The sequence below is a fragment of the Anas platyrhynchos genome, chromosome 10, assembly GCF_047663525.1.
Source record: "Anas platyrhynchos isolate ZD024472 breed Pekin duck chromosome 10, IASCAAS_PekinDuck_T2T, whole genome shotgun sequence".
NCBI lineage: Eukaryota > Metazoa > Chordata > Aves > Anseriformes > Anatidae > Anas > Anas platyrhynchos.
In genome coordinates this window covers 7,858,545-7,883,004 of record NC_092596.1, presented here as the reverse complement: position 1 = coordinate 7,883,004, position 24,460 = coordinate 7,858,545, and the positions used below count along the sequence as shown (strand labels likewise).

Genomic DNA, 24,460 nt, shown 5'->3' with positions numbered 1-24,460 from the left:
ATATAGATTTTAATGGTTACACATAGAATAATTTCTAAAAGTTGCTATATATCAAGAAAAAAAAAAAAGGTTTATTAATACCTAGTCTTTGTAAAAACTATAAATTCTGAGCCAAACTGTTAAATCTAATCCATTAGACACTGCTCAATTACATAAATGTAGCATGAATAAGACATCAAGGCGATGATAATCTCTTTATTCAGATTTTTGAAGCACCGATCTCTAAGGCTATACTCTGTGCTATGACATACACGTATCTATATTTGACAACAAGTTTTGGCCTGCATTGTTGAGATTTCATGCCTCAACGTTATTTTAAAAGGACTCCTAAAAATTGTGCTGGTTATTATTACAGAGGTGGGGAGAGATAAAAAAAAAAAAAAAAAAAAAAAGGCAGTAAAGCAGTAAGGTTCTTCTGGCTGGGTGAGGAACAGAAAGAACATCTCTACTGGGCTTGTCTACAGTAAGAACAAACAGGTTGTCATTTTTAAGTATAGACAAAATTAATTATATATCGGTCTACAGCAGCTGATCAAGTTGGACAAAGAATCAGATTACAGCAATGCCAGCTAACAGACATTATGTATCCCAAGTCCACACTGTTTTTAAAAAACATATTAAGTGCCTTAGTTTTAAAAATTATACTGTTTATACATGCTGACAAGCTCCTAAACTAAGAACAGATTTTTAAAAATCATGTCTTCAAGTACTCACAATATTTCTCAGACCAGATTTGGAGAAAAGAAAGAAGAATGACAGAACCCCACAGACACAAGGGAAAAAAGAACTAACAAACGAGAAAGACATTGAGACAGTTAGCTTATTTCCTGCTGTCTGCTTCTTTATCACTCCGATGCAGCTTTAAGGTGCTATCCAGCCCTCTTACGTACACCCTTGGAAGAATTACTACACAGCCCAGATGCTTCTCATACGTGGGTATAAAGTCATAGTATCTTGCAGAAATTTGGAACATAACAATAGAATTTAAGCATCACAAGATTACTACGGAAGGGTTTTCATGGCCAATTCATAACCCCCCTATGTGTAGTCATCAGTGAAACCTGAGAAACCAAGACACAGATCTGAGCATACTGAGGTTCTGTTGCTTTGTACAGTGGGCACATTGCATGCAATTTTTTAAGTTTTTATTTTTGCCAAGTCAAATCTCCACTGCACAGATCTAAAGCTGTGCAAGTCAGGTCTCAAGCACAGTAAGCTCTGCATACCTGTGTGATTTTGGCCTGCCAGATATGACATGCTTTCCAACCCATCCGACACGGCAGAAGACTCTACATCCTCTACAGAACAAGACGGTTCAGGTGGTTTGCTCGCATGCTGGCAGCAGGCTGCTTCCTCCTCGCTGAAGGACTCAAAGGTGTCTTCTGAGTAGTCAAAAACAGAGCTCCTGGAACTCTGGCTCAACTCCACCTGCCCCTTTTCATAGCTACCAGAACTATCCACTGAGGTAGTAGCCATGGTGCAGCACTACAAATTAAAACAAAATAAAACCATTAACAGTTTCAGTTATACAGGATAAATGACTGCATTACTTACAGCTATAGCAGGCATACAGAGGAATATCACAGCTCAGCTCAAACCCAGTTTAGGTGGCTGAAGTAACTACTTAATGTGCTACATCAAGGCAACACCCGCCAAAGCACTACTGCTGATTAAAGCGATGCATCATTAAGATCTGCTGGGTAAGTCTACAATAACAATTACCACTGAGCATTTACAATGAATTTTGATCAGCACTCCTTTCAACTTCGTTGTGAATTACAGGTAATACTTGGACAAAGTCATTTATGAAAACAAAAGGTGCTTTAAAAAGAAATTATTTCTTTTGCCTTAAACCTCTCACATCTCAGAAAAGCAAAGCCTCCTTGTTCTGCTTAGATTTTGTCCAGAAAATTAGAAAAAAACACAAGTATCAGCCAGATGAGGCTCTCAAAACGATGGTCATGCTCTCAGCATGAAAAAAATAATAAAACTCGCCAGAACCAAGTTCCAGGAATAAAACAGGCCTTGGATAGGTAGCTATAATGTAATGCGAATATACTTTAAAGCTCTGTGTGTGTGGTTTTTCTTTGCTCTCCACCTCCTTTTTTTTAAGTTAGAATGATGTACTTTCCCTTCTTCCTTTGAATCTAAGGAGGTAAACAACTTTGTCCTAAACAATTTTGCCCTTTTTTTTTTTCCTCTACTCTAATAAGATAAGAAGGATAAATGTGCAGGTGATATCCCTTTGGAAAGATACCTGCAGTGCTGACAACTGTGGTTCCTCCATCAGAAAAAAGGGAACCAAGTAAGTAAACAAAAACACTTTCTCTCATGCCAGAAGTTCACCTATACCACTCTGCTTTGGTTTTTGTTAACAGTTTTTAGATTAACTTTGTTTTAAATGTGCTGACTTTAGCCATTTCTCTACTGAACACGCTATGCTGCCTATTGTATGTGTCATGTTACTGCTGAGGTCCATCTGTGTACTAAGGACCCTGAGCCCCTACCACAAATTCAGGCCTTCCTTCCCAAGGCTAGACTCCAAGAGCAATCTGTAGTGCCAAATTTCTAGGCCCCTAAGCTTAATTTTTTGTTTTAACATGTGCCCAAAAGTCAAAAATAGTGCTTATTAATATTTACAGGTTACATCAGAACTAAACAAATTTTATTCACCGTACCAACCCTGAACAGGCTGGAGACTGGTTAATAAGATCAAATCTCCTGGAGAAAACCAGTAGGAAATGCAAACAGAGGCAATTAGTGCTGCAGCCCGCAGCTGGCCTGAGGAGCTGAGGCTGCACAAGCAGCAGGGGGAGAGAGGTGGAGTGGGGCGAGGACGCTCAGGTAACGAGGGACCAATATTTCAGATATGTGTGATAGCTCATTTTCACAGCGAACATGAGGTATTTGCTCCCAAATGAGCACAAAAGATAACTTAGAGTATGTAAATATACTTGTAAATAATAAATAAAACACGTTTACAGACTGCTTCGAAGTGGCACCCGGCGTCCTGCAGCTTGTACTCCTCACGAGGCCCAGTCGGTACCTCACAGGGTGCAGTGAGGGCTCTGAGAGCTGCTCCTCCAGCAGCCCCTGGCCACAGCCCGGCAGCGGGGGGCTTCAGGTGAGGAAAAGGAAGGAAAAGGGCAGCATGTCTGGAGAGAGCCTGAGGGAGAGAAGCTCCATCTCCTCCTAGGGGGCAGAAATGGGAAAAGCTATGTTACCACCCGAAACGTGAAATTACTCAGGGACAACATTACCGTAAGAAATGTGAAGTTACCACCACGTAACAACTAACAGCCCCCTTCTAACTCACAACCCAGCAGCTCCTCTGCGTCCCCCCTCTCCCCAACACACCACGGCAGCAGGCGTGGCGCCTCCCTCACGTCACACATCGAGTATATTTTTACGATCCTTCCTTTCCTTCACGTTACGGACAGAATATCTTTTTTACGATCCTTCCTTTCCAGGACAAAACCACTTCCTCCAGCCTTTAACGACCAAACCCCCTCACAGCGAGCCGCCGGGGCCCAGCTCCTTACCCGCGGCTGGCCCCCAGCCGCCCGCTCCGCGCTGCTCCCAGCCGGCCGAGGCCGCGGGCCCGGCCCCCAGCGGGGGGGGAGCCGGGGCTCCGGGGAAGGGCCTGGCTTCCCGGCTGCCGTCTCTGTCGTGCTCTGCCTGCGATATGGTGTCGCGACAGCGGGATCTGGCGGGGGAGAGGCCGGCGTTGCTGCTGAGGCAGCCAGGCCGAGGGAACAGCAGGCAGAGGCAGGGCGCTCCGGGAGCGCGTCGTGATGTGAAGTTAGCTGGTGTGCTCTGCCTGCTGGATCCTGCTTTAATATTGCGGTTACAAGGTAGCTGATAGCCCTGTATTTTCTTCTAGGGAAGTCATTGATCAATAAATACATGCACTTCACTTGCAGGATGCGTAGTGTTTTCTCTATCACGTAGGATTCGCTGAGGTGTTTTACCACAGTAAGCGCCTCACGCTGGATTTCGGGTGGCCTGCCCAAGGTCTTTGCTTGATTTTAAGATTTTAAGGTCTTGCCTTCTCTCATGTTTCATCAAGAGCAGCACATGGTTTTTGCAGCTCAAGCGGTCTTTCTCTTGAAAGAGAGCTGCCTGTGTGTTGCTCTTATAAAGAAACAGTTTGGGCAGGGTGAGGAGAGGAATGCACACTTGCAGAAGGGTAAACGACTGCATTGATGCGAAGTGTAAGGCTCAGAGGAACAAGCAGTTCATATTGTTCTGATGTTTTAACATCCAGTGCTTCTTTGCTTTCTGTAGAGTGGACTGCTTGCTGTTGGCCTTTTTGTTTTCATTTGGTTAGCTACAACATAATAAAATAATTTACACGTGGTGAATATTTCTTTTATATTCCCCACCAATAGAAGTCAGCAGTAATAAGAGAGGTATGCAGCTGTGAACAGAAGGGGCATTTATCCGTCCTACAGAAGTGGGAGTAGGCTGAAAAGCAGTCAGAGCAGAGATCTATATAAAACTTCCTTTTCTTTAAGCTGTCAACATTATGAAAGGAGGAAAATGTAATTAAGAAAATACCTGCCGTTTAGATGAGCAAAATCTGTGTTACGTGCTAAACCTCACCAACCTAAAGCTTCACTTCTCATTGACTGCTTTGTTTTATTTTTCTTCTCAGGAAAATAATGTTGGAAACAAGCTAGCAAGTACCCAAACTGAATAAAAACACAGCCTGGAAGAATCTTAAGAGGTAGGCTGACAGTTCTCATGCTCTGGGTTATAAATGATTGTGAAGTTGGGTAGGGAGAAGCATTACCTTTTCTTTAAAATTCTAATCAAGATACACAGTAAGTAAGAATAACACAGATCCTCACAGGTCCCACTAAATACCTACCTGGCAGCTTGATACTTCATTATTTATCATTGTCCATTTTTTATGGTAACAGTTGACATTAGATTATTACTGACCTGGTTGGTATTTGAATTTATTCCCCTGAGGTTAAAGACTTTGTAGTTTCGTGTTCTCAGTCCTTTTTAAAATTCATAATTTTAGAGCATGGAAAATATATTGTTCTATCAAGTTTATTTCTCTGACATTTATTCAGTGGAAAGTGTGATCCTAATATTAAAGGCATTTGATTTGAAGCCCAGGATACAAATAATTCTTTTTAACCGATCTTCCCTAAAACAAGTCATTTCATCACTGCAGTTCCTCTCGTTGGTGTCTTGGAAGTTAATATGTTGAACAGCATAATTATTTGAACCAGTATTTGTTTTTGAAGGATTTGTGGGTGATAATAGATGGACCAACCCAGTTGTGTCAGAAGGTATTAAGATTTCTGACCGCTAATGTTGTGGTGTTGGTCCTACACAGAGCCATAAATAATATTGTGTGAGAAGCGGTGACAGGCTTTTACTCCAGCTCTTCTCTTTATCATGTTATATTAAATTTAAACATAATTGTAAAATTTCTTTGTGTGGGTAAATTCTTTTTTGATGCCTCCTTCTATTAAAGTTGCAATATTCCTTTTAACTAGAGGGCTGCGTAAGAATTCATATTTGCTAGGTGCGTTTCTCACATAATCGTAATCTCATTAATGTTGCCAGCAGAACTAATTGAGCTGTCACAATGAGGTTCGGTACCCAGTTGGAGAAGGATGGTGCGAGGCCAATGGAATTAAGCATATTCTGATGATGGGTAAAGCTGATGTGATTCATTAGTGAAGTGCTCCTAAAGCGTTATTCTCCGTGAAAATGCAGGTGTTTAGACTCTGTAAATATGAAGGTCAAATGCAAGAACTCTTTTGAAATTTCAGAAGCAAGTTGTTGACGGTTCAAGATACAATAAAAGTTTTCTCCTTTATCAGCACTGACATTGAAAGTACTGCCAAGTAGCACCTAGACACCATAAATCATTGATGAGAGTGGATAGTTTGAAAATATTACAAAGGAAATGCTCTAGGGCACAGGGCATGTAAAGAAGTCATTGTCTAGGGCCTGCCTTATTTAAAATGGTCATTCCAGTTCCCATTAATTCACATCTCTAATTAGGAAATGGATTGATCTCTTGCATAAAGTTGCTAGTGACTGGCTGGTGTCCATGGCACATCAAAAGCATGCATACAAATGCAATGTTAGAAGCGACCACTGTCATATAAGTTTAACTATATATAAATTGAATGAAAGCTGGGGGCTGAGTTTCACAGGCAGAAACAAAATATATTTCAGACCTATGTTTGTACATGGGCTCTTGTTGCTTATGCCCTGGTTTGTGGTAGCAAACCACAATCAGCTGCGTTTTCGGTAGGCTTCCTTGTGAAGAACAGAGAACTAAAAAATGTTTTGGAAAAACAAAAGATGACTCCCTTGTCCTTGGTCACAACATTATCTCTGCAGGCAGGTATAATTTCATCTGTGTCAGACCCAGTAACCATCCTGGGGAGAAATATCTAATGAAGAACCAGGTTGTGAAGCATGTGGCAAGTGTCTTTGTAGGGCAATTTTTGTGCACGGTGGTTCACTGAGTTGCTAGTTAGCATTGTATTCCAGGGGAAGTTTGTCCTTAGGATGAGACATAAACAATAATTAACACTTGTGCCTGTGAAGGAGCCACAGCTGCATTTCCAAGGGTTGGTATTAGTGCATAGGCTGGATTCCAATTAGCATAATTACACTCTGTCTTCCTAATTTTGCTTTGTACTTTAAGATGGATAATTATTCTTAATCACTGTGCGTCCTAATGTGCTGTTAAATAGCAATGTCCACCTTCCCACGTTTGGGTGCATTTCAATGCAAACTGCATACGTAGTTTGCAGAATGTCTTGCGAGTCTTTTCTCATTATAATTGCAACAACTACAATAAATTGCAATAACCTTAAGAGAAAACATCTCAAAATGCATCAAAGCTCCATTGGCCAGCGTTCTAAAATGTCTATTCATGTGTGTGTATAGACAGATGGATAGACCCATCCAAACTCCTCAGCAGAGACACAAAGACCTGTGGAGAAGAGTTAGAATGAGATCCACTTGTTATACCTTGAAATAATTCACTTGAATTTTCTTTCCTATTTTCTTTCCTGAATCTCTTTCTTGATAGTCTCAATCTCTTTTTTTCTGCATAAATTCAGTGCTGCATACAGCAGCAGCTTGAGCACAAGAAAGTTCCCATGTGTGATCGTTTGCATTCTAAGACACACCAAGGTGTTGTTTGTTCTCTTAGTCTGCACCCTTATCTACTTACTGCATCAGTTCATTTTAATTTTTCCCCATGCAAAGTTATTGTAGGTGCCTTCAAGGAGATGCTTTAAATAGCTGGGAATTTCAGACAAGTGCTTTAACAATGTCATTCTGAGGAATAATGCACTCCCTTGGATGGACAGGTTGGGGTTGTTTCTGAACATGGCATTAAGTCATGCGAAAGAAGTGAACTGAGAAACTCTTATAGTAAATGTTTGAGATTTTCTTCATTTTGTTTTCCCTTTTTATTATGTTTGCTTAATGATTTCCATGTGGACCATCCTGAGAAATTGCTAGTGTTTTGGTGTGGGATGAAATTTCCAAGGGAAAGGCAGACTCATCATGCACTTTCAATAGATCGATACTAGACTTATTAATCAGTTTTCTTCGGTAATAGGTTGACTCTTTTGGGAATCTTTCAGAATATATTTCAAACTGATGAGTCATTTTGACATTTCAGAAAATGCCTTCATTTAGAAATTACAGCTTTTCACATTCTATTTAACCCATCGTGTATCCATCTGTTGTAAAAGCACAGTATCTATTCATTTTTCAGCTAGATTTTGTGATGCTAATTGTTGTGTTACTGAAGTGTCCTGCAGGTGTTGTAACTTGTCTTAACAAGGTTCTTTCTGTTTTTCTTCTTTTAATTTCTCTTTGCTGAAGTATTAGTTCTACTGGTAGAGAGGTGGGGTGATATTGTGGGTTGCGGACAGTGTTTTGAGATGTTAGTAATCTCCTCTGAAGATGAGTTTATTTCTGAGAAATCTCATGCTCCTGGAAGAAGAAATACTGATGTTGCTGCTGAGCTTTTCCTGCTGGTAGGGAATGAGTTGTTTCAGGTGATTGTATTTATGGAGAAAGATCTTTCGTCTTAATTTTTTGGGGCTGTTTGAGATCTCAGCAAACTGACACTCATTTTAAGTTTGGCAACCAGTTAGTGCTGTGTGTGTGTGTGTGTAGATGTTTGATAACTTTATTGTCCTAGTCTGAGGCAGATTTTCTCAATAAACATAGGCTTTATAAACTCAAATAGTGATTTTCATTGTATTGGTAAAGCTGTTGTTCTTCTAACAGCATGCATATGCCTAAATTGTCATTAAAAACTTAAAATTACATATATGGGAGCATATTTTGCACTGACTCATATAATTTCAAAGTTCATTCAATACATTATTTGCTTCTAAAAGACACGTAAAATAAGTACTAGTGCTGCTACCTCATAGATAAGAAAACAAATGGAGAAAGAGTAAATGACTCCTTTCAGGTCAGACAAAATGGCACTCATGGTTCCTGGATTCTTATCCTGGCACTTCTTGCCGTGATATATCAGATATATAAGGTCTAGATATATCCTGATATATCAGGATATATAAGATATATCCTCTTACTCATCATCTCTTTTATTCTCATCCTCTTATAATGAAAAGTTGTCTGGTTGGTGAAGTTCTTGTTTGGAGCGAATCGTCATGTCGTGGCATTCTCAAGTATGTACAAGATCAGGACTTCAGTCTTTCACACTCTTTTCCCAGGCTGAGTGAGCTCACTGAGGGGTGTTTATGAAATAATTACGCACCTTTTCTGTTGCTGAACCAGCTGCAGGGCGAGGAGATAGACGGTAGGAAGGTGACATTGAGGTTGGCAGACAGGTTCAATGATGACGTGCACAGGGGATTTCCAGCCTCTGTATGAAAGAGGATTTCCAGAATAACTACAGAGTATCTCACAACTACTGGCAAATGCAGCTAATGTCTCGGTAAGTCAGCCAGGGAGATTTATTCTCTCTCTATTACAGAAACTGATTGTAGGCGGATCATAGTCCTCTCCATTTGGTATTGCATTGATCTTTGCTATCAGAGTTTGGGGATAGAGGGCACTCTATAATGAAAAAGGGGGGGAAAAGCAAAGATTGTATCTTTGTGTCTGATCCAGTCATTTGGAGGCTCTGTGTCTGCTTGGATTATGGAAGAAAATTAGAGTCTGATTCTTTCTGCCTCCATACGTGGGCATAAGCCAGAGTTCTCTCGGTGGGAGTTGCTAGCCCATCTCTAGCTACCCGAAGCAGTGCCCGTGAACCTTCTGCAACTACCAAGCTTCTTCCAGGCAGCTTCAATATCAGAAGAATTCAAAGACTACAGACTTGGCTCAGCCCTGATAGGTACTCTGGGGTGAATCATTCTATGCCATGCCAGTAGACCAAGTCCCCAGCAGAAAATGAACCTGTTGCTGTGATTCTAATTAAGTTCTCGATTTAATGGCAGTAATTTTATTTTCATGGTGGCAGTCATTGTCCCAGCTAGGTAGAATAATACAATTGTTTTTTCTTAAAGCCTCATTTATGATGTATCCTCTGTTGAATCTTAAGCAACAAAAAGAAGAAGCCTATAGCTATTTCAAAATTATGGTGTTTGTATGATTAAAAATGTCAGGATATCTTGCTTGAGACTAGTGACTGGGAATTGCTAGTAGAAGAAAATGAACACTCATAAACTTAAAATACATTCTGAATTGATTCTTCTTCATTCCGAGAGGGTCTTCTCTTTCTTAATTGTTGGTTTAAACACCTGGAAGTTCAAGTTCTCGTAAAATTAAAAACAGGTAAACAGAATCTTTAAGGAAATTAAGCAGCTTGGGACGTGATATGTTTAATTACACCAGTATAAAGACAGAACAACTCCACAGAAGATAATTAAAAGCAACTGAAACAAACTGACTGATCTCCTTAATAACCTAACGGGCTGTGTCGTTAAAGTATTCTTTCAGTTACTTCAATTTCATATGCTTTTGAAAATTATCTTTAAGCTGGAGAGCTATAAGAACATCTAGCCTTAGTTACTTTCCCTTTCAACTTCTAAGGGTTTAGCTCTCCACAGCTAGACCAGAACTGGGTTAGGTATCCTCACACCGCAGTGCGTGTTGTATTATAGACTTGAGAGCCTGGCAAATTTATTTGCAAATCCTGTCCTGCTAGCAAATGAATCTTCTGAATCATTATAAGCCACTGTTTGTTATCAAAATGTTGGTGAAGGAAAAGAGTGGTGCTGCCTGGCAGGTCCGCGGTACAGGGCAGGTACATGGAAAGGAATTTGGGGTGTATCAGGTGTGAATAGGTACATTGGGAGGCATGCTGAACTTGATTCCGTGGAAGGCAATTTTTTGTGTCCCCCTGTTACCTGCACGGCTCAGAGATGGATTCAAATGGGGAAAGTTACTCATCCAGCAGCACTGAGGGGTTTGGATGGTCTGTCAGCTTCTTGCCAGGTTTTAGTCCCTTTTATCCTTCTTTTGTTCTGCATTAACTGGAAGTATCCACTATTGTTCCCTGCACCTACTTACCTCTAGGAATCCTTTGAAATAAGGGACCAGTACGAAGTTATGAGGCCCTGAGCTTTCAAATCCTTTATTCATTGAACATCGGCTGACTCCTGTGATAGCTCAACTTAAAAACTCTGTTAGATTGACCCTGTATTTTGGAAAGAAATGTGTATTTATAGTCCCCTCATAGTTATGAATAATAATTTAGACTGACCTGCTGTGTACTTCTTCATGTATTAAGCATATGTAGTCCCTTGAGGAGCATTTAGGAAATAAGGGTTACATTCATCCAGTGTTGTCTTTTGTGTATCAAGCATGAAATATTTAAAGTAAAATAACTGTAAGGATGGAGGATGCATTTTGAATGGAGGTGAGATGAAAATACGTGAAGCGGGATAAGCATTACAGTGCAACGTGCTGCTGGCTTTAATAATAATAAAATAAATAAATGTAAAGAAGCATATTCTGTTAGGAATTTGCACTCATGTTCTGAAAGGTTTCCAAGTTCTGGACATGTTTAGATCATGTACGCTCATATCCATAATTTGTATGGATAGCAGTGCAGAGATTTTCGGTTTGCAGTGCTCTGTTATAACCAGCTGAAGTGTCTCCAACAATGTATTGCCCTGAAGTGCAGTTCAGAAAAACAACAAAGAACAAATCATAGTCAGAACAGAGACCAAGATATTAAAGTCATAATTCAGCTACAAAGTTGACAGAGTAAGATGAGAGAGTGAAACTGTGGCACCATTAGCATGTAACAGGAGCCCTTATGTGTGTTTGAATGTACTCTGCTGAAAAGAATTGCCTGTCCTTACAGCAGCGTCTTATTATCCTTTTGGTCCTCTGCAGCGTCAGAGAGCATTAAACAAAAGAGCAGGTTTGGGTATCTCAAAAAATAAAAATAAAAAAATAAAGTGGCTTTGATCTAGGCTGATGTAGTGCCAGGAGCTATAGAGGTCTTCTTTAAAAGTTCAAAGCTCCTTAAACCTTATTTTCTGCCCTCACAAATAAATGAAATATTGACAAAATCCCTTGAGCTGGCTGCTGTGAGGTGCCGGCTGAAGAAGCTGATCTACATCCCAGGCTGCCTTCCTGGCAGAGCCCAAGCCTTCCGATGGATCTGCTCACCCAGTTCCCCATCGGTGGGCAGGGCTCGCAGAAGGACAGGCCAGGTGTCCTGATCTTCCTGACAGCTCCTTAGCAAAATTTCAGGTATCTCCTACAAATTGCTGCCGCTCCTGGACTGGTTGAAGGAAATCCTCGTTTCCAGGTTAGAATTGGAAGGGCTGAGGGGTGCTCCCTGATTCCTGACTTTCCACAGCAGCTCTTTCTGCAGCACGGTGGGCCAGTGGAACACACTTTGGGGTTGTAGAGCCCTTCTGGTTTGGTTGCTGGTTCAGCTCCTGTTCATAACAGCATCAATTTAAAATCCTTCTAACGCAATAGTGTCTCAGCAGAAGCAGCTAAACAAGTCAGTGCCCAGCAGACGGATGCACATGCTGCATTCAACCCATGAATTAGGAAACCACTGTGATGGCAAGACTGTCCCTGTTGGCCTGATACCTACGGCAAGAGATGGGGCAGCTCGGAACTGGCCATGAAGAACAACCTCATACTGCAACAGAGCATCCCACGGGGTTTGTGCTGCAGACAGCCTCTAACTGCCTTCCTGCTGGGGGATTTCTGCCAGGGAACTGCAGCGAGGTAGGGCTGGTTTGCTACCTCCAGGCAAAGGGTAGCGGAGGAGTTAAAAAATAGTGGTAGAAGATTGCAGGTAGCGAGGGCTGGCACAGCTGCTTGCCGCTCAGTGCTGGTGTTGATGACAAGTGCAGAATTTGCTGGCTCTCTCCAGCGATGCCAACGATTTCCAGCACTAACTCAACCTTCCCTTTTTGTTTTAAAAGTGGTCTTTTTGCCAAGTTGCCGTGGATGCTTTCTACTTGGCGTACAGCTGGAAATAATTCAAGAGCTGGAAAAGATCTTCATCTTTTTCAGTACTGGGATCTTTGCCCAGAAGTAACATTGAAAGTTTGACCGGGGAACCTTTCTTATTGCAATTACAGCTATTACTTCGGAGTGCTGTGTCCATGTGAGATGTGCCATTTCTCTGGCTTCCCCTGCTGACTGACAGGTTTGGACAGATGTTTCTGCAGACACCGCTGCTGCTGCTGGCAATTATGATCTTTTCAGCTGCCTCTGAAACACTTTCCTCTAATTCATGCCTTACCTGAGTGAGCCTATCAGACCTGATATTCCTCCCACGCCTCTTGCCACTGCTACAGTCGTGTAGTCAGTGTTGCTACTACAAACACATTTCAGTGTCTTTTAGTTATAAATATAAAGACGTTGCCTGAGTCACGGCACATTACAAATTAAGTGGTGCTTCTGGATGGAGATTCCAATGGCTTCAGGTGCCCATTAATAATTAAGTTTGTGGTTTTATTATTCTGCTGTTCTGCGGGCAGGGCTTTTTTATATATGGCCAGTAATATATTTGTTGTCAGAGGCTGAAAATAATAAAATCTGTCCTTGGAATGGCAATTTCCTCTTCATTTGCATCTGATCTCACCTCATCTTAAAGGTTCTGGGTAGACAGGAAAATAATTTAATCAGTGATTGTCATGGAAGGATAGTGAGTAATCCTGTTGATTGTAAACTAATGGTCGTATTATTTGTGAGGACAATTTGACAATCGTTTGCTCATTTTTATTACAGAACTTCCACAGTATCTTACAACTTTTTTCTTAGACATCTGTGCTTGCAGGTGCACATTTGGATATTAAGAGTGCTGTAGCTTATGTGCCTCCAGTACTGGCCTGATGGGACTCTGCAGCATGTCCCAGCCAAATAAAATGTCCACGTGTGGGTTGGTGTTCATTAGCTGTGTGGTACCAAAACTGACTTGGCTATACATTAGATATAAAGGGATAGGTGTTGGCTGTCCTCTCTCAGTACAGACTGAGCACAGACTAGATTCTTGGAATTTACCTAATTTTGGATAGAGAAGGGTGTTAAATTTCCAGGTAACATTCGAGCAACATCTTCAAAAGAGGTAACATAAGGGTGACGATCAATTCAAGTATTTGGAGATTGGAGAGCATCCTTCTGTGCTGTGTTGACATGCAACTCTCTTGGGACTTGTCAGTAACTTGGCTGAAGTTTTCAACTCCTTCAGATTTTACCTGGATAGTGGCAGTGACAGGTGACTTTATCAAAGGGCCATGATTCAAGACCTTGTTTAGCTGCAGATGGAGTTCCTCAGGCTCTGTCTTAGGTTCCTGTGCTCCTACGTGTCAAATTATCTGTCAGCTTGGAATAAATTTCCATTTTTATGCTGGCCAATCTCAGATAAGTTTTTCCAGCCTTTTAGTAGTTTTTTCTCAGCTCTTCACAAAGTCATCTCTTCACAGCAGTAAATAGAAGCGACAGCAGCATTTCTTGGTATTACGACATTGCACATATCCTGGGCTAAACAGGAGGAGAATGAGATAGGGAAGTTGTAGTACAGGTGTATAGATACAAAACCTATTAATCTCCTAAAGCAATTCACCATTCCTTCATGATACCTGTCTACGTTGTAATCAGATAGCACTTGTGCTTTAAGATAATGAGTATCAGATACCGGCCTACAACAAAATGAAAGTACAGTAAAAAGGAAAATAAAACTGTCAGGAGATATTCTAGTTTAAAATGAAAATGCCAAATATCGGTGATAAAAGGCAAAGTAAGTATCATAACTCCTGTGGGCTCGGTCTTATCAGGTGCTCTGCGAACTTGGGCGTTGTTTTAGAACAGATTAATTGTGCTGATACTCCTTTAAACACTGGCAACAACAGTCCTCCATCACATCCCATTGTCTGTGCTGCCTTCCAGACATGGTTTCATGTGAAAATACGCAGCAGAGGTTTCAGCTAACTACTGCGGGTACTAATTGCAAAGCAGGTGCGGGACCAAAGGCTGTACCAGGCTACAGGAGCCGGTCTTAGGGCTAAAAAAAGGCAAATGAATTAGGTCTTAGGGCAGGCAGGAGCCTAAGTAGATTAATGTAGCAGTGCAAGCTCTTGAGCAGCAGCACATCCAAAGTGACCTGATTTACAGAGCCGTGGATGGTGCTGGGGAGATTAAACGAGTTCTCCTACATCCATAAATGCCAGTAACAGACCGGGATTTACAGCCCTGCCACTGTGCTCCTCGTCCTGTCCTCTGCTGCCAGAACATCCCTGCATCTCGGGTAATTTCTCTCCGTATACATAGGACATTCCATGTTTTAGGGTGCTTGAAAGCCAGAATCATTCTGATCAGATTTCTTCAACATGTTAAAGGAAAACTCCACATCTGAGCTACCCCGTATTTTGTCATAGCCAAATTTTAACGCTGTGACTTGAATGTATGTGTTTTTATTAAGTCCAACGTATCAACAACATTAATTGTACGTATCCCTTTACTGTTGATGCATTCCTAGTGTGAAAAAAAAAAAAAAAAAAAAAAAAAAAACAATAGGGAAACTGCTTTGCAATCCTAGTTAACTATTTTCCTGTCCAAGTCTGCTTAATCCTTGGCAAATTGCAGAAGAAGTGGTAGGGCTGATGAGTGCAATTTATCAAAAAGCTAACAATGCTGTAAGTACGGAGCTGGCCCATTGACCTGTGAGTGTGCAACTTCAACCTCTGATGGAAAAAGGGAAGTGCTTGGGATCAGGGTTAAACGCCAGCAGCCTTGGTGAGGTAATCCAGTCTACATTAAGCGTTCATTTTGGGCCAGCTCAGTGTGTGCTCGGTGGCACAGCAGGGGGAAAGCAGTGTCCTGACAGCACCCTTCCCCATGTGTTTGTCACCCACTCTAAATCAAACTTCTCCCTAAACCCCCAAATTCCCCTCTTCTGACGACACTTGCCTCTGCAGAGGGGTTGCAATGAACACTCTTTGCTGCCAAAGAAACCGAAGAAATTGAAGCACAAGCAATGCTGTTAGCCATGGGAAAAGAAGTCTGCTTCTTTTCTTTGTGTTGTTACGGATGTTTCATAATGCCCAGAGGGTTCTGTACAGCCACCTGGAAATGTTTGGCAAGATCAGCTCCAACGTTTTGTTTCTTTCTCTGATCCATTAAAGAAGAAAACCTTCCCCGGCTCGCTCAGACAACTGACACTGCTTGGATGATGATCGTGTGCAGGCATAAGACACTCTACAGCACTGTTATCACGACAGCATATCGGGGATCGTGTTAGTTTTAGGATTATCCTCATTTACTTACCAGTACAGCAGAAGAATGTGAGGGTATTTGTTGTATCAGTGGGGCTTGCCACCAACAAATGATCCACGTTCATTGTGATCAACCTCAAGTGGCTTTTTTTTAAATGCACTGGACCTGCATTTAGGAGGGAGAGAATCCATTGGGAACTTTTTCATTGCTAGATAATTTAAACATAGACTGTTCAGGTAGGAAACAGATAACATTTTTTTTTGTATCATTCCTTACAGTGGTTAGGTTTTACAGCACACTGTTGCTTTCTTTGATTGGGATTTTACATCCCGATGATACAAGCTTCATTTTTTAAGCAAAATTTCTCTCTAAGCCAATATTTCCCCTAGGGAAATTTCAGCCCTTTGGCTGGATGATAATGTGATTGCAGATGTTCTATTTTTTTATTTTTTAAACAGGTTACTAAGGTGGCTGAATGTGATACTGAGATTTAGCAGTTGTTATTAAGACTTTTGTTCCTGCGTATCCGAGATGGGAATTTCATTTTAATCACCGCATGTTAGAGTTATGAGGTTCAGGTAAAATAATAAGTATTTGCAATTATGTGGCTGGAGCCTCCTGAGGGATCTAAAATCCACCTCAGACTATTATCGGGTAAATATACTTCCCAGTTCTCAGCTTGCAGGATCCTCTCGGAAGGAAATCGGGTGCTTCTACAGCACTTTGCCAGCCCCAAGGGAGCTGATGATTTACACAGATGCAAGGGGATCTGGGTAACCTTCCCAGCCCCTGCTCACTCGTGTAAGTTTCAGGAAAAATCTGATCTTTGGGGTGGAAGTTGGTCTTGTGATGGCCGAACGAGTTACGTCCTGCTGTGAGCAGAGCCCAGTAATACAGAACTGCTCAAAACCTTGGCTACAAGAATATTTTTTTTCTCCTTTTTTTTTTCTTCTTTTTTTTTCTCATTTTGCATAATGACACAGCCAATTAAGACCACTCTGCTGACCAGGGGAAGAAGAGGTGGAACTATAACTGCATTTCTTGTGTTTGGGAAGGAGCATTGAGCACCACGTCTTCTTTGGGTTGGGAGCTTGTAATTCTGTTAGCATTTTAGATGAACTCTGGAACTTCTACAGATTTGCATTCCTGCATGCACACGCTCGCACGTAAATGCTAAAATATCTTCTATTTTCAGCACCAGAGAGCTCACCTCCGGTAAGCAAAGCACTAGGGAACAGAGGCACCACTTAGAATAGATTAAATTCCAGCCACAAAGAAACATCATTTGGATTTTTCTTGCAGGAGACACTTTGCTCTGTTTCTTCAAACCCCAGAGTATGAATAAAACTCGTATTATTGAGGCAAATAGCTCAGGGAGTTTCAAATAAGGATTATACAATTATATGAATAAGAATAGGTAGGATGAAAAGAGAAGGGCCATCAAGCTGTCTGCGCCTGCTTATAAATTCATCAGCAGTATGCAGGTAAGGTAAAAACCCTCTAAGTGTTGCCATCAGGGAGAAGATCCCTACATGAGCAGAGACATCTCTTGCAGCAGTGACTTTGGACGTATTTCTAGGCTGCTACCTAGAGATGTTTTGAACAGACCCCATTTTCAGGAGGTGGTTGTTTTGCTCTTTCTGACACTTGTATTCCTTTATTATGTTTAAAAAATGATGCCTCAAATAGCTAAATGCTTCTGATTACCTGTCACCTGTGGAAGAAGCATATTCCCAATCACCTGGGACTATCCGAGCTCAGAATAGGTTGGTTTTATTCCTAAATGGTGAGTTCTGCCTTATATGTAATTATTCCCCAGCATCAGAGGCAAAGGGAACGTGGACCCCTACACTCTTAGCACCATGCAAATGTTTAGGTGTGCTGCAAGATCTGGAGGAACAGTTTTTGTCTCTAAGTTTAGCTCTAGGCTTACCTGAAGTGCCTAGCTTAGTGAAATAGCCGGCTGCTCTTCTGAGGCAGGCGATGGGTATGCAAACCTCTGTGGGCTATTCACAGTAAAAGCATGTCTTGGATGTCTGAAATCACCTTCTAGAAGTGTCTCATTCTTTGCACAGGCTCTGGAGAGAACGAAGGAGACCGAATATCCAACTGAAGCTGTAGTTTGTCAGTGCACAGGCTTTGTTGGCTCTGCCTGCTTGCACAGTGCCATGCTCGTGCCTTGCAGCTCCTTCCCAGCTCTGCTCCATCTCCTGCTTGTGCCAGCGTACAGGATACAGGAACATGGCTCAGTGTCTTTTTAGGACGTTGCCCAAATGTGCCTGGCATCACACAGTTCTGTTTTCTTCGTCAAAGAAGATGGAGGCTTGTATGGAAACAAATCTGTAGACTGATGGGCGCTTCACAGACACCAGCAGCGTGTCCACTGAGCCTAGTCAGATCCTTACAGCGCAAAAATAGTCTCATGCCCCTAAAATGGGGATGCTTCCCAAATAAAAGGGGATACGTTTCCATTAGATTATGTCATTGTAGGAGCTGTGGCACACGGATGAACAGTTTTGATTCTTTCCAGTAGGAAGAATTGATGCACATACACACTCATGTGAGAGTGACGTCGCTCCCGCTGTGTTTTGTGAAATGGCTGTTACTGAGAGGATAAACCCAGGGTGGCTCTAGATAAATCTTTATCTGAGTTAGCAACAAAGAGTTTCTCTCTTTGTCTCATTTCATAGACCATTGACCGGTATTCCCATGCAACCGTCTTTTAATAGAAAAGAAAAATTTCCTCCTAGGCAAGGGGAAAATAAATGAAAAGATTATTTGCTTGGACAGATCATCTGGAGCAGGGAAATCAGTTGGGATCATTTATTCAGCAAAAGAAGCAGGGGAACCAATGAGGAGAAATGACTTATAGCTCAGGAGAAGTGTCACACCCTGCTTGCCAAAATGCTTTTTGTACAGACACCTCTGCTTTTGTTTTTTTGTGACTGTGATACGGAAATAAACTTGGTTGCCTTTATAACAGCCAGCTCTGTTGTTGTCACCTAGCAGAACTTCTGCGTACGTCAGGGTTGCTGGAGGGGTGTCTCCACTCCTGAATTCTTCTCCGACTGAAGCTGAGGGACGGTGTGTAATTTATCTGGGAATAACAGTCGCCACCCGTCTAGCTGATCTTAGCATCCTGTAGCACCAAGTCTGCCTTTCACCAGCTGAGGGGTGCCAGGTACTGCTAGAAACTTCCCTTTCCTTTAAGATCTTTTCAAGCCGATGTGACTGGTTAGATTAACAGTGCATTGACTTTTTTTTTTTTCCTCCAGAACAAGCTTAGAGGAAACGAGTATGATACATGGTTAAATCGCATCGTTTCGAGCAGCACCTGCAGAAATAATCACTGAGCGTGTGCCCAAAAGCAGGCTGGCAGAAAACCTGCAGAGAATTTCCACTCCCAAGCAGTGACCAACCCCAGATGAAATCTGCAAAGTGCGTTCTGCATTCTCCTGTGAGAGCTACTGTACGTACAGCCACATAAAACCAGCAGTCCATATTTTGTTAGGCAGGCACTGGTGTGATCTCTCACTGCTGTATAAGTCCCCATCATTCTGCAAATGGGAAGGTAGCTCTGTATGATCTGTCTTTTGTTATGCCACGACATCCTTCAGCATTGAATCTAAGCAGAAGTGATTCATTTGTTCTTCATTGTGGTTAAGCCCCTTCTAGGGTTGTACTGTGGTATTAGAAAATATATAGATATGGATATATGGATGTGTAATGCCACTGTTCGGGCAGGAAGGAGATGGATGCAGACTGGTAAGCAAGAGGCTGGTGTTCTCTAGCAGGTGTTTGCTGCAACACCAAGATTCAGATTCCTCTGGGAAGCTCTGTGGTTTTTTTAAAGGGAGTTTAGCAAAACCTACTTTCACATTCCAGCCTGTATTGGGTGGCTAAGCCACTAAACACCTCCTGTTGGTCCCCAGGAGCCAAAATCTGGAACCTGATGGCAGTGCTTTGTGGTCCAGTAATAGAGAAATGAGTCTGCTGATGAGTGGAAAGCAGTTATCCCAGAATCACAGAATGTTAGGGAGAAAAAAAAAAAAAGGACCTGTGCATGCAGTACTATCCTCATCGCTTTAATTGTTAAAAGAAGTCCCAAGGATGTTGTCCAGCCATCAGCTCTCAGAAGCAGTGCTCTGACTGAAGTTACGTAGCTGATGACTGTATTGAAAATGTTTCTTTGCCAGATCTTAATTGTGTTAGGTTATTTGGGTTTGACTTGGCTTTGCAAGAAACATGACAAATGAATCGTACCTGCTTGAAGGGGCTGTCTCACAGCCAGGATTGCCATTTTTTGGTAACTTCATTATTGCAGAAGCTAGTCCGAAAGCCAAAGCATGCTGACCTACAGCATACGAAACATTAATAGGCTATTTGATTCGTGTACTTGAGATAAGCTATGAGATAAACACAAAATGAGTATTATGTTTTATTTGGGTGAATGCTTATGTTTATGCATGCAGCCACATCTGTTCTCTTCTGGAGGGAATCAAAACCATCCATCTGTTTATTTTAATAGCTTCCAGTCTGTGTATCTGGATTCTCTTTTATGTTGGATTTCAGGGCCTGTTTTTGTAAGCCAAGTGATTCAAAGAATGAGATCCGAAAAGCCCTGGAATTCCAAGAGCTACAATGTGCTATATATTTATGTGCCATCGTTTCAAAATTAAGTCAGATATGATGAAAACAATATGTTGATTTGAATGATAGAGGACATTTAAGAAAGGAATGCTGAGAACTGTATGAAAGTACTGCCTGGCGTAGCAAATACTGTCTGTTGTGTGACAGAAGAGATGCTGCACAGCCTGCACCCCTCTCCCTATCCACTTGACAGCTGCCTCCAGAGCACCATCTCTGTTCCTGAATACACGTGGATACATTTCTTTAAGTAATAATGCCGTATTTCCACTCCTGTGTAGACTACAGTCTGAAAGTTGGCACGAGTTCATTAAATTCGTGAATTTTATCAAAGGAAAAATCACAGAAGAAAAGTAAAGCACAGGGATCACTGAGACACAGCTGGTTAAAAAGAATGACCTCTTAAAAATTTCTAGATAAAGCATCCACCAGATGCATGTCAGATTCACCATCTCTACAAGGTTTGGCTACAGTTTGATTGGAGATCCATCGCTGCTCCTGAGAACACAGGTATGCAAGGTGGCTGAGCCATAAGGGTGCTCTTCACCTCCACCTCCTTGTTTGAGCTCAGCAGCCCTGTTTTGCTTTCACATCTGCTGCTGATGCTGAGTTAGTGCCCCCCAGCACATTATCGGCAGCTGTTGTGATAGGTAAGGTGATTCCTTTTTAGAGTCAACGCTGGTTTTGGAGGTAAATCCTGAACACTCACACTGCAGATCCTGTTATACATGTCTGCATACAGCCATCCTGAACTACTGTACCTGTCCTCTGAATTCAGTCACCATTCCTCAAAGACTTTATTATGGATGTAAAAACCTTGCTCAGGTTAGAGCCAAGGTCTTTGGCAGATTATCTCTCTGTCCAATCTCACTAAGAGAGAACATTGAGGTTGTATGTGTGGATTGTCCTGGTAGCCTTTCTGACTCACGCTCTGCTAAAAGCCATACACAGAGACAGCCTCCCTAAAAATATTCCTCAGGGGACTGCTGCTGCTTGTGAATTGACTGTTTAGATCATATTTTTTCTGGAACTACTTACCTCCATCAAAGTGTACAGATCAGACATTTTCACTCTTGATCAAGTGGCTTAAGAACCTGTAAGAAATCAGAGACTTGGCAGAAACAGCTCTTTTAGTGAAAGCAAAGCATAAAGCTATTAAGTAGGGCAAGAGAATTCCCCCCAGGTTCTGCTGAAGGTCTCGTGGGTTAAAGGCCAGCTTACAAAGCAGGGTCATCTGTGCAGTCTTGCATTTACTTTTCCTCCCTGGTGCAATATCAGTTTGTAAGTTACCCACGCTATTTGAGCCACAGCAGTTTTGCTTTCAGAAATCCGATCAGTGCTCCTTAACGAGTGCAAGGAAAATAAACTCCCACAAGTTCAGCTTCTCCTACTCACTGTATGAGTCTCTTATCCAATTTATTCAGTTAATCCCCTGCAGAAACTCATTGCCACTGCAAAAGCTTGGGTGGAAGCTTTGAGGTTTCATGAATTCGAACTGTGACTGTTGCCACTGCATACCAAATTCCAATATAAATTGGTTTTGATTACAGTACTTAGAAAAATTATTATAGTGATCAGGTTTATTTTTACTAAAATTAACAGTGTAGTTTGTAAAGCCCTGTGCAGGGCTTCTCTTGTAGGGCACACATTCATCTGATGACTTAAGCCTGTAGTTCTACCAGTGGTAAATCTGTTTTTTTTGGCACACCGTACCTGATCAAAAGCTCTGATGACGCGTGGAACAAAGCTTTGAACTAGTGCAAAATCTGTTTGGTTCGAGTCTGTTTTAAAAACGTTGTATAATAACTTTCTCAGCAGATTTTATGACACACCAGGCATCATTTCTCTCTACAGAGCTGGCAGAAAGCCAACACAAACCACAAAGGCTGCACAGACACCTGAGCGTAAGCTTTGGCTAGTCTGATAAAATGTGTGATTGGTTTGTTCTGCCTCATTCCACCAGAGGAATCATTTGCCAGATTACCTAGTCCTTCATCTATCTGACATTAAAATCCAACTGGAGCCTCCACAACAAGGTGAAGTTGTCTGAACAGAGGAAGAGTAGCTGGAACTTGATTAAAGGCCATTCAAGGCCGAGTTTCTTAAGCAAAATCTGGTTTGGGAGGCTCTGCAACACACACGTCGAGGTGCCCACAGGGTGACTCAGAAGGCTGGAACAACTTCTGCTCCCATTTGCTCCTACTGTATCTGCCTGCCTTGGGTGCTTCTGCAATTCAGTTTGCAATTTTTCAACCTGGACGCCCTGAAATCAAAACCCTCAAGGATTAATGGACCGCTCTAGGAGAATTAGACCTTAATCTGTCTGTTTTGATCTCCCTGTCTGTTATACTGGCAATATAAATGCTGCGACCAGCTTAATGGTTGTAACAGAAAGCTGTTCACAACTGCAGCTTCCCACACATTTAATACAGGAAAGCCTCGCGTGCTTCCAGTGGGAGTGGATACACAACTTCCATACAACAGCCAGCTCAAGATCCTTACAGTGTGATACTCAAATTCAAAAAATGAGGGAACAGGGGAAAAAATAACAAGAAAACCCTTAAAATTGTGTTGGAAAGACACAATTGGTTAAAGAAGGGTTCCCCTATCCAGTGCCACATGCTCTCAAGGAGACGAGACTTTACTCATCAAGTCTCTGTTTTTAATCTGCCCCAGTACCTTTTGAATCCATTGATCAAGTCATGCATATATGATACAGGAGCTGACACCTCGAAGATAGGAAGTTCTTGCAAGTTTAATGAAAGTTGGAATCCAGGTGGAAGAGGCAAATCCTGTTAAAACTCCCAGAGAGGGGTAATCTGTAGGACTCGCCCAGGATGTCACAGTGTGGAAAGTGAGCTGCCGTGAGTAGCCAAGCCTTAGAAAAGCTTCATTCATTTTTCACCTTATTAAGCATCAGACCATATAAACACAAGGCAACCCCACAGGAAGCCAAGCTTCATTAGTTTCTGCTGCTGGCAGACTGCTTACCAATGGGTTTGGTATACTGAGAGTAGATCTGTTACATTTTTCCCACATACACGTGACTTGCATCCTTAATGGCTTGCATATAGATGCACAACAAAAAAGGTTTAAAATAAGAACCCCGTTAGAGGAGAGGGATAATATATGTGGCCCTTGTGACTGGTTTTAATAAGCAGAACCCAAAGCTGTGGTGCAGAGAAATCCAAAGTTGTATATTCTGCATTGTGTATTCTGCTAAGTGTAGAATTGAATCCCAGTTTCTCCAAACCTCCAAATCCATTTGGATCAGATATCCCTTTGACTAAAGAGACCAGGGAAATTAAGTAGGCCTGCCACAGTCCATGAAAATAATGACGTGACATACATCTTGTCTGCGTTGTGGGCTTTTTCTGGCAGTTCTATGTTAGACAAAATCATGACAGTATCTGAGTGCCCTACCAAGCAATTCCTTATGGAGATATAATAAGAAAATATCCTGTGCAGCTGTTCTAGAGCTGGATTTATTCTTACAGGTAATTTAATTGGTACAAAATGTACATTTGTCAGTACAACTACATCTATACTAGGAGCACTTTGCCACTTCAAAGTAGTGGTACGCTTGTAATTGTAAAATGTTGTTGGAAGTGACATCGCTGAGCACCTGTGGGCGAGGACCTGGTCTTGTGCCAGCCATAGCGAGGTCCTGGATCCAGAATCAAGCTGCTTAGGCTCCAACAGAGTAAAGATGAGTAAAGTATAAGAATGGACTACAGGATTCTGCACTTCAGCTTCCAGAGTGCCCACCAAATTCCTTGTCACCTTACTCTTCACAAATTTTGCCTGACAGCTTAAAAACATGGCTAGCAGAACATACCATATTTTCATCTACACATGCAGAAGTCTCATACTGAGCCATGTCATCATTCATTTGTAAAAGCAGTAGTCTTGGTGCTTTGAACCACAAACACCTATGAGCTGGGTTCTGATCCTTGTCATAAAGAAGGATCAGGGAACAGGTATTAGACTGTAGTGTGATGGGGGATAGATCTCTCCTTGGCCCCCACAAAACCCATTCCTGCCCCTTATAAACAGGGAATGGCTCTCCCATTTTATGAGA

The 24,460-nt window shown here is 41.8% G+C and overlaps 1 protein-coding gene and 1 long non-coding RNA gene across 8 annotated transcripts in view; one reads left to right on the top strand and one right to left on the bottom strand.

Annotated features, from left to right (window-relative positions):
• Positions 1–3,682, bottom strand: part of C10H8orf48 (chromosome 10 C8orf48 homolog) — a 92,288-nt gene extending 88,606 nt beyond the window's left edge. For 2 of the 6 annotated variants that reach the window (XM_072043162.1, XM_072043161.1), the window contains exons 1-3: positions 3,543–3,676; positions 2,987–3,192; positions 1,227–1,485 (exon numbers count right to left, since the gene is read on the bottom strand). In XM_072043162.1, the coding sequence (XP_071899263.1) occupies positions 1,227–1,476 (250 nt within the window). In that variant the 5' untranslated portion in view covers positions 1,477–1,485; positions 2,987–3,192; positions 3,543–3,676. Of the gene's footprint in view, positions 1–1,226; positions 1,486–1,571; positions 1,663–2,982; positions 3,193–3,316; positions 3,446–3,542 lie in introns of those variants that run through there. The other 4 variants (XM_038184194.2, XM_038184195.2, XM_021267121.4 and 1 more) reach the window with 4 other exon arrangements.
• Positions 1,729–19,371, top strand: LOC106014698 (uncharacterized). 2 transcript variants are annotated; one of them, XR_005268179.2, is made up of 5 exons: positions 1,729–1,782; positions 2,214–2,305; positions 4,658–4,729; positions 18,739–18,913; positions 19,008–19,371. It is a non-coding gene; the product is annotated as an uncharacterized lncRNA (long non-coding RNA). The 2 variants fall into 2 exon arrangements; XR_003499430.3 differs by lacking the exons at positions 1,729–1,782; positions 2,214–2,305 and adding an exon at positions 3,719–3,854.
• Positions 19,372–24,460: the final 5,089 nt, after the last annotated feature.